Source organism: Rutilus rutilus (genome assembly GCF_951802725.1).
Source record: "Rutilus rutilus genome assembly, chromosome: 5".
In the NCBI taxonomy this organism is placed as follows: Eukaryota; Metazoa; Chordata; class Actinopteri; order Cypriniformes; family Leuciscidae; genus Rutilus; species Rutilus rutilus.
Window position 1 is genome coordinate 37672896 of NC_140213.1, and position 14576 is coordinate 37687471.

Below are 14576 nucleotides of genomic sequence, written 5' to 3' on the forward strand. Positions count from 1 at the left end.
GACTACATGGGCATCAATATCTATTTAGCTTTGTAGTCCATTATTAATGGAAAGACAGAACAGTGCAGTTAAAGACAGCCCCAGATTGCACCTTAGATGTTTATATTAAACATGTCGGCTGGTTGTCAATAAGTAACATGGATATTAACCTTTAGATCTGAGCACAACATGTGTACAGGCAATTGTTTGGTGAATGACTGAAAAGCTACAACCTTGAGATCAAAGATTTAAATAAGACTAATATAAGCATTTTTTGATTCCTTCATCCAGAGCTCTCTTTTGTCAAAGAGAATTAAAACAAAATCCAGAGACATTCCCTGAAGCTCTACAACACTGGGGAAAAAAGCTACATTTAAAAAATATATATTTTGCAAGTTTTAATGAAAATTTTAATTGAACACATGGAATTCAGTAAATCCAATTAAACAAGATAAAGCTACACTATATAACATTTTGTTTGTTTAGTTAAAATTAACAAAATTTTAATAATGAGTCAATATATCATCTACCGACTAGCGAAAGTGAGCACCAAAGGGCACAAGATATTGAACACTATAGGTGCGTAAAAGACAAGGATGGTCGATGACTACAGGACAAGGTGTGAGATCTTGTAACGCTGACAACACTATTTCAAGGAGATATCCAACATCGAATTCCCAAATTCGGCGGTTCCTGAAGGCATCCCAAATGTCAGCTCAATCCCTCGTATTACAACTGAAGAAGTTGCCAAAGCCATTGATAGCATGAAGGACCAGGCTTTAACGATCTGCTAGTGGATTTTTGGAAGTTGAAGGAGCTGCGTGTCACCACGATTGAATGGCTAGCAACTTTCTTCAATGTCAACGTCGACTTTGGCCATGTACCAACCAACTGGACCACAATAATTACAGTCCCTATTTTCAAGAATAAAGGCAACCCAGCGGAATGTTTAAATTACCACCCTATCCGCCTCCTATTACACACAATGAGCACCAGTGATGCGAGGAAAAGCACCGGAAGAAAAAGAAGCCACTGCATATGGCCTTTCTTGATCTTGAAAAGGCTTTTGACCGAGTGCTGCAACTGGGTTCAACTGCTCTATGAAAACACCAGCAGTCATGGAAGATGCGCAGCTGGCATTTCTGCTAGCTTTCCTGTGAAGATTGGTGTACACCAAAGCTCAGCATTGTGGCCGCTACTCTTTATCCTGGCCTTGGTCACCATCATTTGAGACCTGCAACAGGTTGTCCCATGGGCCCTGCTCTATGCAAAGGACATTAACCTGGCTGCCACCCAACCGTGAAGAACTGGAACACCAAGTCCAGGCATGGAATGACCACCTCAGCCAATATGACTTACGCCTCAACATCAAGAAAAGAGAATATTTGGAAACCAATCCTTCTGATGGCAACATCCTGGTTAGTGGCGAAGCCCTGATGAAGACAACCAGCTTTAAGTACCTAGGATTGCGCCTGCAAAGTGACTGTGGTATCAATAATGAAGTGCGTGGGAGGGTGAACTGGATGCGCTGGAAAAAAGTCACTGGAGTTCTATGCGATAAACACATAACAATCCGTCTCAAGTCCAGTACGTACAGTAGTACGTACAATGGTACGTACAGTTGAGCTGTATTGAGCCGAATGCTGGTCAGTTACCAAAAGCACTTGACACTCTCTCCACGTTAAGGAGATGTTACTGGTTACTGGATTACTGGTGTGTCTCTCCTTAACCACTGCTGTAATGATACAATCCGGCGGCAAATGGGTGTTCAGAAAAGCAGAAAAAAATGCAGAAAAGCTTCAATGGTATTAGCACGTTCTACGGGCTGCACCAGGCACTGTCGCTGACACCGCCTACCACTTCATGGTGGACGGGAAATGACCACGTTGACGGACAAAGCAAAGATGGCAGGATACAATCGAAGCACATAAGGATCACCAAATTATACACAAACGGGGCACTTGACCGTGCAAAATAGTATACCAAGATCCGAGAGCAGACTCCACACTTGTGGAAAACACGCTAGAGGAAGAAGAATATATCATCAATCCCATGGTAAGGCTATTATAAGTGTTTATATTTTAAAACTGACAGGATGGTTTTCATGGGAAATTGCGTACATACGTCACTCGCCCGTGAGAGTCTTGTCATATCTGTAAATAGAGAAAAGGTGCTCCATCTACTTTAGCACATGTATGTTGTGGGAGTGGCCTAGGTTACTTGTAACAACGGGTGAGAAAGGTTGACATGGAGCACGCTTAATCTCGAACCTCTGGGGAAGCTGAAAAGAGGAGAGTCTACTGGAGAAAAAGAGAACACCACAGAGCTCGTAATAAAACGAGAATCAACATTGGCTTTGCTTTTAAAAGATGTCAAGAACTGAGAGATTTCAAACGTTGAAAAAGTGCAGAGATGCCTTTTTTTTTCATCAGGTGAGTAAGGTATTTTATTGAACAGATAAATTGCCTCAAACAGAGTTTATTGTAAAGCATTATCATCTTTATTATCATTATCATTATCATCAAGTGTCATCTCATCATGGTTGTTGTGGCGCTGTGCTGGAATTTATTTTCAAGGTAGTACCGTGTCAATTAATGGGTAGAGCTACAGTAACGTCTTCAGCTACTCAGCTTCAGATCCTTTCCATCTAAACTGCTTATATCTCTTAAGCCTAGTAGGCTAGTGAATGTTTTATGAGCAGTATGATAAACAAATTCATCTGCAGTCACGCAGAGCCTAAGCACAACCAAAACAATGTTCTTCCACAAAACACATGCAGTTTATTTTGGCAAAAGGGCCAAAAGTTACATAGTGTACCTTTAGGTAAAATTAACTAAATAAATAGGAACATACTTTTTGTTTTTACTTAAGGTGTTTACACAAAATACATATGTCTTAATTTTTGATATACTTTTTTTTTTACTGCACTGACATTTGCACAGCTACTGTATGCTCATTGAACGATGCAATGAACAAATCCTACAACCTAACCACAAGATACTCTATAGCACATTAGCAACCACAAAAACATCAACAACAAAAACTCTTTTAAAATGCCCATCATATCTGAACAATAAACACTATCAGGTTTGGCTTTTACTGAAAAGAAAAATTACTCTCAAACTTCAGCCCTGTGAAATACGCCGCACAGAGAGAGCACCTTTAGAGACTTAAGAGAGGTCTCTGTGCTTATCTGAGATGAAACTGGGACTGCAGGGAGATGTTTCTGCCAATCCCAGAACCAAACCAATGAAGACATGCTCCAAAGCAGCTTCGCGTTAAACATAAATGAGGAGGAGAGAGGAAAAGGTGCTAAATTAAAAATGATACTCCCCTGATGGGCACAAAGTGGTATTTTTAGAACAGAATGCATATTAAAAAGTTAATGCCGATGGCCTTCAGCAGACCTGTGTGTTTATTCAGTGAGACAGGGAGAGCACCTGCACAAACCACACACACACACACACATATACCTAAACCACATGCTGAACTACATGTTGAAATATACAAGCACATTCACACAGACAATAATTCATGCACACACTAGTATGTCAGTTTAAACACACGCTCTTACCCATGCACGTGATCTTTAATTAAAAATTTCTTAGCACCATCTTGTCTATAAATACTGCCTATCCACCTACAGCTGATTCAGGTAAAACAGTGATTCAGCATTTATATGTAATCAAATGAATCCTAACAACAAATCAACTATTGGATTTTGAATTAGATTACAAAATGATCATTTTAAGAGGTGTAACCAGTCCATCCTGATATACGATATATTATAAGATTAACCAGCCACCCGGTCTGATAAAATCTGATAATAGGATTTATTATTAATATAGCTATTTGCCTAAAGGGCCCTTTGAAAGAACAAAAATAAAATATTCAAGCTCAAATAGAACAAAAATAACTGATGCTTTTTAATCATAATAACCTCAGGGTAATCAACACCTAAAGAATAATATATTCAATTTCACAAAACCTTGAGGAAAGTCATGTAAATATATATTGCCTCAAAAAGAACAATGCAATTTGGCTAGTCAATGAGTCAATGTGATGTTTTTCAGCCTAAATTTACTTTAAAATGCCATCTACATTATTTTCTGTGCATTATGGTGCTCTGTGGGTAGTAAAAAGAGCACAGTATATTAAAGCTATTCTCAGTAGAAAATAATTCGAAAATATAAAGATGAACAGACATTACAGATGAAGGCTAATATTAAGATCATTTACACCTCCTGAGTAGGACGCAGGTGGGTGCACGTGGAAATCAGTGCCTGTGTCACAGTGACATACAGCAGTGTGTTGCAGATGAGGAGTTTGTAGGAAGAGCAGATTGTGGTGATGTAATTAGCAGTAAGTACCTGAATGGTAATGCAGCAGCAAAACCTGGCTGTGATCCCCAGTGGTTTTTGGCAAGAACTCAACGGTAACTTGCATGCTTTGACCAACATGAAGAGTACCTACAGATGGTTCTACAGAAAATGGGCTATAGGAAACATAGACGCAATCATAAAAAGAACGTGTCAGTCATAAATCAAAACATGAAATCATCTACACACCACAATGTCACTCCTCTTTTACCTGCGTGTGCTGAGCTGGAATTTAGCGTCACAATTTCCTATGTTCCGCACAAGCAGTGTTCTCTGGGACAAGCACTTGACTGGACAAACTTGGAAATGCAGACTATCTGGGAAGTCCAAGATGGCACGGGGCCCAATTGCGCGGATGGGTACTTCAAACTTCTCACGTTCAGTCACACAGAGGAGTCTGTGAATGTAATCCTACAATTACAGGCATATGAGAGTCAGTGGTAACATATAGAGGAAGATAAAGCCTTGAAGAAGACAAGGCTTAAAAAAAACCTAAATATAATATGGTACTATACATCTGGTACATATAGTTTCTTTAATCAATCCTAATTTAAATAAACCCCCAGGATTTAGGAATTATTGCATTGAGGAGTTAATCCATAATAATTACATGCAAAAAGACCCTTGGATCTGAACCTGACAGAAAATACAAGCAAGAGAGGAAATAATATTGTCTTTCTCTGACTGGGCCACCATAGCTCAATTTGAACTGACTTTATTTGAATGACAGTATTAAGAAATCTGTGTTAATGTTTTGCCAAACCAAAATAGATTAGCAGGTCACATTAGAGACTGCAAAAGAGCCACTAATGGACCGATGAGTGGCTGTGGTGGAAACACTAAGCCTCCAGTGCCCTGTACTTACCAAAACACTCTCTCAGATTTCTCAAAGATATGTTAAACATTAAAATAAAACTTGACATTGAAGTTTAGTTGTTTACTTTACTTTAAAGTTTACTTTACTCCTGGATGCTGCACATTGGTGGTGGTTGAGGAGATTCCCCCTTTGAGTACCTAGAAAAGCGCTATATAAATGTAACAAATTATTACTTCCCACGTTGTGTTGGAGAGACACAATTAAAGACCTCTGGGATCCTTCAAAATAACTGTGTGGCAGTTTTTGCATGTTTCCTAACATTTCTTTGATCCGTTCATTGATTTACAAGCAAATATGCCCATTAGTACACTACGAATGGCAATATGTGAAAGTCAGTTGCAGATGTTGCGAATAAATTTTACCTTGTTCTCTTGTGGAGTAAATAAAATGGTGAATGTAGATGCCATGCCTGGAGCCACTTTCTTACTAGCATCTAATGGGCTGACCACTTTAAAATAAAGTGAGTCTTCTTCCATCACCTTTACCAGTCGAGGAACCTGCAATAGTCAGCAGCATGTCCATGTCAAGCCAATGCTCATTACACATGAAAATGAACAAGATAATCTCTATTTGTCTTAAAGGAATAGTGCAAGATGTTGAATGGTGTAAATTAGAATGGCACGAACTACAAACTACCAAGTGTTAACAAAATAGCATACTGTGATTTATCATATTATTTATTTATGTTAAGATATATTAATACATTTAGTGTGTGGTTATACAGTGAGGAAAATAAGTATTTGAACACCCTGCTATTTTGCAAGTTCTCCCACTTAGAAATCATGGAGGGGTCTGAAATTGTCATCGTAGGTGCATGTCCACTGTGAGAGACATAATCTAAAAAAAAAATCCAGTAATCACAATGTATGATTTTTTAACTATTTATTTGTATGATACAACTGCAAATAAGTATTTGAACACCTGAGAAAATCAATGTTAATATTTGGTACAGTAGCCTTTGTTTGCAATTACAGAGGTCAAACGTTTCCTGTAGTTTTTCACCAGGTTTGCACACACTGCAGGAGGGATTTTGGCCCACTCCTCCACACAGATCTTCTCTAGATCAGTCAGGTTTCTGGGCTGTCGCTGAGAAACACGGAGTTTGAGCTCCCTCCAAAGATTCTCTATTGGGTTTAGGTCTGGAGACTGGCTAGGCCACGCCAGAACCTTGATATGCTTCTTACAGAGCCACTCCTTGGTTATCCTGGCTGTGTGCTTCGGGTCATTGTCATGTTGGAAGACCCAGCCTCGACCCATCTTCAATGCTCTAACTGAGGGAAGGAGGTTGTTCCCCAAAATCTCGCAATACATGGCCCCGGTCATCCTCTCCTTAATGCAGTGCAGTCGCCCTGTCCCATGTGCAGAAAAACACCCCCAAAGCATGATGCTACCACCCCCATGTTTCACAGTAGGGATGGTGTTCTTGGGATGGTACTCATCATTCTTCTTCCTCCAAACACGTTTAGTGGAATTATGACCAAAAAGTTCTATTTTGGTCTCATCTGACCACATGACTTTCTCCCATGACTCCTCTGGATCATCCAAATGGTCATTGGCAAACTTAAGACGGGCCTTGACATGTGCTGGTTTAAGCAGGGGAACCTTCCGTGCCATGCATGATTTCAAACCATGACGTCTTAGTGTATTACCAACAGTAACCTTGGAAACGGTGGTCCCAGCTCTTTTCAGGTCATTGACCAGCTCCTCCCATGTAGTTCTGGGCTGATTTCTCACCTTTCTTAGGATCATTGAGACCCCACGAGGTGAGATCTTGCATGGAGCCCCAGTCCGAGGGAGATTGACAGTCATGTTTAGCTTCTTCCATTTTCTAATGATTGCTCCAACAGTGGACCTTTTTTCACCAAGCTGCTTGGCAATTTCCCCGTAGCCCTTTCCAGCCTTGTGGAGGTGTACAATTTTGTCTCTAGTGTCTTTGGACAGCTCTTTGGTCTTGGCCATGTTAGTAGTTGGATTCTTACTGATTGTATGGGGTGGACAGGTGTCTTTATGCAGCTAACGACCTTTGCATCTAATTTAGGATAATAAATGGAGTGGAGGTGGACATTTTAAAGGCAGACTAACAGGTCTTTGAGGGTCAGAATTCTAGCTGATAGACAGGTGTTCAAATACTTATTTGCAGCTGTATCATACAAATAAATAGTTAAAAAATCATATATTGTGATTTCTGGATTTTTTTTTTTTAGATTATGTCTCTCACAGTGGACATGCACCTACGATGACAATTTCAGACCCCTCCATGATTTCCAAGTGGGAGAACTTGCAAAATAGCAGGGTGTTCAAATACTTATTTTCCTCACTGTATAAGACACTGTATGATCAATTCAGATGCATGAAAGTCACCTTGTCACTGTTCCGCAGCTCTAAGGGCACCTTGTACGTCTTAAATGGTGAGTAGTTTTGGAACACAATCTCAGAGGGGTACGGCTGAAACATGGCCTGGTCCAAATCTAATGAGGAAAACTATAAAAAGCAAATCAAGTCAAAATCAAACTCTTAGAAGATATCTGATTCAATGTAAAATGTAGGAAATGGCTTCCTTATTTCAACTTTAATGTCAAATAAGCTCATTTAAAACAGGGGTGTGTTAAGGGAGAAAAACAATATTCTTTATATATCTTGTATTCGTTATTGAGAAGATGTTCATGTATAATTACATCTGTCACATCTAGTTTATCTCACATTCTATTGTGTCACAATGCAGCAATTCCCACACACACATATCTTAACTGGTATATATATATGGGTGAAAGTATAAATTATTTTGAATAAATTACCAATATGTATGAATAATAAAACAACAATCAACTAAACATTTACACTTGCAACTATTACATTTGCAGAAACCACATACATTCTGCTCAAAATGAGCCAAAATAATAAGCCTAATAATGAGGGATAGTAAAGATCCATTTCCAAAAGCGCAAAAGTAAAATAATGATGAAAATTAGGAACATGATTAAATACAAAAAAGAATGTTAAAAAATATTTGTTAAATTCATAATCGTACATTATTTTCATAATGTGTTTAACGTGTAAAGTCATAATTCTTTTATGATATAATACTGCTTTTGTTTGATTTTTGCAATAGGCTAGTTACTATATAATAGTGATTTTTGCTGAATTGTATTAAAAACAGTTATTTATTTAATTATTTATTATAATAATATTATATCATATTTATAATAATAATAATAATAATTTTTAGAAACATTCATTGTCCCTGTTTTTAAATTCATCGATAATAACAAGTGAGAATTCAACGGCATTTTTGACCACCGAACTAGGAAACGTCCTTAGGTTTCCATTTCAGAAATCTGGTCACCTTACTTTACCATATAAAGGTACTGTAAACAATTGCCATATACCTTATTCACAGCTGCGCCATCTTTGATTTTTAACAGGAATGAATGTGAGGCTGTGAGGGATAGACATGCATCTCTTCAGTGGGTTGTACTGTTATTGAATATGTTTTTTAATTGTTCTGCTGATGAAACAATGCTAAAATATTTTTCCAAGAAATTTTAGTAGATAAAAAAACTATGAAATAACTAAGAAAATATGAGCTGTGGAAAATTACGAGTGATCTAGGAGCTTTTTACAGCGGATGCCATTGAAAACACGATAAGTCTATCCCTCACAGCCTCGCTTTCATACATGTCATGGCGCTGCTCTGAATAAGGTCTATTGCTATCATATACAAATATACAAATCAATATAAAAGCCTCTAGTATCTCCCCAGAGAGAAACTATTATAATGATGTCCTTAATCAACTTTGAAAATGTTGCTACTTAGATACTTGGAAGCAGTGATGTAGAAGAGCAAACTAATTAATTAAGTGCTGGAGCTGAGCATGCTAAAAAGATGGTATTTTACCTTGTGATGTGTGGCCTCACTCATGTCTAAGAGTTCCAGGATGCGGGGCGGATGCACCTCGTAAGTGTTTGATAATCGCTCCTCTGTAGTCTGGCACATTTCTCGAGCATATACTGATGGAATCAGCTGGAAAGACATTTGCAGACTGTTATGAGTGCATTTACACACAGTATGTATGTGTGTGTGTGTGTGTGTGTGTGTTTTTCCTATAAAAAAAAAATATATATATATATATATATACACACACAGTATATGTGTGTGTGTGTGTGTGTGTGTGTGTGTGTGTGTGTGTGTGTGTGTGTGTGTGTGTGTGTGTGTGTGTGTTTATTTATATAGTAATTTCTTTATATATTTTCCTATATTCTGCAGCAATTGTCCATATAGTATAAATTATTCTTTGTAAAGCTGCTTTGTGAGTAGAGTGTGTGTTTGTTTGTGTTTTATATTGCAATACATTGACAATCAGACATCAGACATTCTTTATTCACACATACACTGATAGGGTCTAAGTGACAAACAAAGATAAAAGAGAGACATTACAGTAAATAAAATTACAATCCCCCACAATCCCATTACAATCCCAAAAAGTGATTACACATACATGGTACAGCAGATATACACTCACTGGGTACTTTATTAGGTACATCTGTTCGACTGCTCGTTAACGCAAATATTTACTTAGCCAATCACGTCAGCAACTCAATGCATTTAGGCATGTAGATAGACATGGTCAAGATAATCTGCTTAAGTTCAAACTGGGCATCAGAATGGGGAAGAAAGGTGATTTAAATGACCTCGAGTCTGGCACAGTTGTTGGTTCCAGACGGGCTGGAATGAATGAGTATTTCAGAAACTGCAGATCTACTAGGATTTTCACGCACAACCATCTCTAGGGTTTACAGAGAATGGGCCGAAAAAGAGAAAATATCCAGTGAGCGGCAGTTCTGTGGGCAAAAATGTCTGATTGATGCCAGAGATCAGAAGAGAATGACTGGTTCGAGCTGATAGAAAGGCAACAGACAACCGAGGTCTGCAGAAGAGCGTCTCTAAACTCAACAACATGTCGAACCTTGAAACAGATGCGCTACAGGCTAGCAGCAGAAGAACACATCGGGTGCCAATCCTGTCAGCTAAGAACAGGAAACTGAGGCTACAATTCGCACGAGCTCACCAAAATTGGACCGTAGAACATTGGAAAAACGTAGCCTGGTCTGATGAGTATTGACTTCTGCTGCGAAATTCAGATGGTAGGGTCAGAATTTGGTGTAAACAACATGAAAGCATAAATCCATCCTGCCTTGTATCAACGGTTCAGGCTGCTTGTGGTGTAATGATGTGGAGGATATTTTCTTGGCACACATTGGGACCCTTAGTTCCAATTGAGCATCGTTTAAACGCCACAGCCTACCTGAGTATTGTTGCTGACCATGTCAATCCCTTTATGAACACAGTGTATCATCTTCTGATGGCTACTTGTCACAAAGCTCAGATCATCTCAAACTATTTTCTTGAACATGACATTGAGTTTACTATACTCAAATGGCCTCAACAGTGGCCAGATCTCAATCCAAAAGAGCAATAGAGCTTTGGGACGTGGTGGAACGGGAGATTCGCATTATGGATGTGCAGCCGACAAATCTGCAGGATTTGTCAATATGAATGTCAATATGGACTAAAATCTCAATACTAGCAAGGTGGACCTAATAAAGTGGCCAGTGACAATGAACAGGTTTTACATATTCTTCCATTTTTGTGTTTGTCAACCATCTGTCAATCAAAAAGGAGCATCAAAATGCACTTACTCATCCTACACTACATCAAAAATGTTGAGTAGGATGTGTTTCACTTTTAATAACTAGTTTTGTTATTAAAACATACAGCCTTTTAGGTGTCCTAGTAAAAGTACCGCAAGTCTAGTATGTTAATCTAAGTTTTGTGAGTAGTTTAAAAGCAGTAATAGGTACTAATAGTGCTCCGTTTGGAGGCAGAGATTTAATGCATGATAAGGGTGACCTGATGCTTTACAATCAACGTGAAAAAACACAAAGTAGTAAGATATATTAAAGTGCTCACCTTTGCGGAATTCGTCTCCCGTTTTACCAGCTTGGGATTTCGGGGAGCCACTACTTTTGTTTTGAATCCCACTGGCATCTTCTCGCGTGAACTGCGGAGGTTTGACTGAGATGCTTGGACATTCGAGCCTGGCATTGTGAAACAAACGTAACTTACTCGCGCTTTATGTAGAAAGTTGAAATCAAATGTTAATGACAGACATATCTGGTTTCTTTCTTGATTGTCGATGACAAGCGAAACATACGAGTTTAACCGAGAAGCAGATGGCTAACAGTTAACGTTAGACGCCATTCGCACGCTAGGTCGATTATTTGGTAAAGTTGTGTTTATCGTTTAAAACACGTCCAGGATGTTTTAAAAAATATATTTGTAAAATAACAACATGGCTACATTACAAAATAAATAATAAAAAAATTATAAAGAAATTATTTAAAATCCCAGGTAATTTCTTGTGAAGGCTCTTCCGCCAGCGTACACTTCTCCACTTTGAGCTTGGTGGTTACCATGGCACCAGGGTACTGAACGTTCTCAGTAAACAGTTCTCTGATTGGTGCGCATGTGTAAAGAAGCCCTGGGATTCGCTGTGAGCTTTGGGCCCGAGCAGTAGCTGAAGATATCTGTACCATAGCAACTTCAAAACCACAAACAAAGTGTACCTTTCCCTTGTGCTCGTAATTACTTTGATTAAAATCTGAAAGAACTGCAAAGTGTAGACTGTATGAGACACCATAATGGAATGTCATGGAACAATGGCAGAGAAAATATAGGCCTACTTGAACAACATTTTATTTTACACTTTACATTCATATTGAGGTGCTCAGCAGTAGATACACCACATCAAGAATGAAAACTGCCTAAAATCATGTAATATTAAACTATTTTTAAACTATAAATGATCCAATAACTATTTTTAAAATAGTCTGTGTCTCACTTGTCTGCCTTATTAGGAATACATTCATCAAAAAGTTTACCATTTTAAAGCCTTTATAGAAGTGAAAAAATTATATATTTTATTTTATGTGATTTTTCTGCATATTGTCTGCCATCTTGAATTTTGGCACTAAAAATGAAGAAAAAAATTGGAAACAGGTTGTTTTGTATTCAGTGGGGTCATAGCAAGTAAAAAAACACCAGTTGCCCAGGCTGGAAAAATAATTTCCCTCTTCCTGCAAAAGCTGAAAAGTTTCATTTTGTTTATCGTTTCCTAGTAACAAGGGCTGGCTATCTTTCCCATCTTTCCCATTGGCTTCATGTAATCCATTCTCCCCAATAATTTTCCATGTCATCTGATTGTTAACAGAATTATTGTGGTGAGCGCAGAACATTATTTTAATTAAAATGATTATTAGGTTATATGAAGGAAACTTTTAATCAGTCAATGCGTTTTTCTGGGTATGCCAATAAATAGCATAATGGTGGTTACACCCATCATTGGTTGATAATCATGATAATTCATGTTACCCATGGTCATATTTATTACCCAAGTCAATCAATTAATTAGAAAATGTATGTATATAATGATATACCTAACATATATCCATTTGAAATGTTTAAAAAGACGATTATTTGCAATATTTGGTGATATATCCGCCATCTTGGATTTTGGGCCTGTGCAGCCCGGGAAAAAATCGGAAACAGGTAGTTTTGCAAACTATAGGGTCTGAAGAAGTCAAAAAACATAATTTGCAAAAATCTATATGAAATGTTCCAAACACTTTATTTTGCTACATATGGCCCTGCACTACAACTTCTCTTCTCTGATGACGTGTTTACTGGTGTAAATCCTCATTCAGAGCAGCGTTATGACAGGTATGAAAGCGAGGCTGTGAGGGATAGACTTATCGTGTTTTCAGTGGCATCCTCTGTAAAAACTGTAAAAGCTCCTAGATCACTCATGATTTTCTACAGTTTCTCTGAAAGATATTTCTGCAGTGTTTCGTCAGCAGAACAATCCAAAAGCACATTAAATAACAGTTCAACCTGCTTGAAGAGATTTTAATTCCCGTTAAAAATAAAAGATGCTGTGAATAAGATCTATCTAGCAAACCACAAGCATCCAATAAATTCACAATAATCAAAAAAAAAAAAAAATCTTGTTCGAATATCACTTGAATTTCAGTCACAATAGACTGCAAGAGTTTTTCAGTGGTGCTGGTTCCAGATTATTTTTATTTTATTTTTTTGCCATAGGGATTTAAGAAAAAGTCTTTGTTAAAGAGTTATAAGCCATGAACCAAGCCAATCAGCTACAAGGTGAATCAACATATGCATATATATGTATATATACAAACATTGCAGAATTTTGAGAGTGTAGGGAGATAGACTTGATTACATCATGTGATTCATGGGAGAGGGCTATTTTAAAGAGCTATTTTAAAGCATTAATCTTTTTTTACTCTGATTGGTGTAATTTTCTGTACAGCATCATGGGTAATGTAGTTTTTCACCAGGAATTCCACTATTAAACAATTCTTTTAAAAATAAGCTGAAATAATGCAGGCTGACAGCTTCAGCAGAAGAATACCATCGATTAACAACCTCGTAACTCACAGGTCAGTCTTTAAATATTTATAAGTTTTCATTCAAAATCAATTCACTCATTTTCATTCCTACCAAATCAAATACAGGACCTAATTTTACTTTCATATCTTCACTAAAAACAAGTAAAAAATGTCATGCATCTAACTAAGACTATTTTTACTCACTCACCCATTATCCATTCATTTTTGCCTTTGTCCACCCATTGCCAGAGTTCAAGTGTTGAACAAGTGTTGATCATATGATCAATAGCATAATGCATGACTGAACAAGCAAATAAATGAATACATTTCTTCTTTTTTTCATGAATGTTATAATTTAAATATTCTTTATTTTATATTTATTTTAATTTTGACTGAAGCTATGCTTTATAATCCACATACACTCTTATTTAAAACAAATCCAAAAAGGGTTTTAAAGCATCACATATTCTGAATTGGATGGGCAACAATTCAAGAATTAACCACTGAAACACCCAAATTGGTCATAGCTAATTTGACCGATCAATGTCCCTAGAAACCAATACGCTTATCTGAAGAACGTATAATAAAACATCAAGAGCTTCTTCTAATCTCCAAAGAACCATAACCAAGTCAAAACCATTACATTTGTTTAACCTATAAGTGGCTTCAAAGAACCAGTGAAGAACTTGGAATGTTCAAGGTTCTTACATCATTGCTAATAAGAACCTTTATTTTTATGTGCTGATGAGGCTGTGGCAAACTCGTTTTTACATGCATAATCTCTGAGCGTGACAAATTGCACTTTAACCGTTTCCCTGCACACTTGAGTTAAACAGAGAAGCACGTTATTTCCCCTGCTGTGATGCACCACT

The 14576-nt window shown here is 37.6% G+C and overlaps 1 protein-coding gene across 1 annotated transcript in view; it reads right to left on the reverse strand.

Moving 5' to 3' along the window:
• The window catches only part of LOC311291126 (hydrocephalus-inducing protein homolog), a gene marked incomplete at its 5' end in the record, with an annotated part of 141571 nt that extends 130233 nt beyond the window's left edge, over nt 1-11338 (reverse strand). The window contains 6 exons of the mRNA XM_084409999.1: nt 4350-4474; nt 4570-4769; nt 5598-5732; nt 7597-7716; nt 9131-9256; nt 11204-11338. Coding sequence (XP_084266125.1) covers nt 4350-4474; nt 4570-4769; nt 5598-5732; nt 7597-7716; nt 9131-9256; nt 11204-11338 — 841 coding nt within the window. The remainder of the gene's footprint in view (nt 1-4349; nt 4475-4569; nt 4770-5597; nt 5733-7596; nt 7717-9130; nt 9257-11203) is intronic.
• Between the last annotated feature and the right edge of the window lie 3238 nt (nt 11339-14576).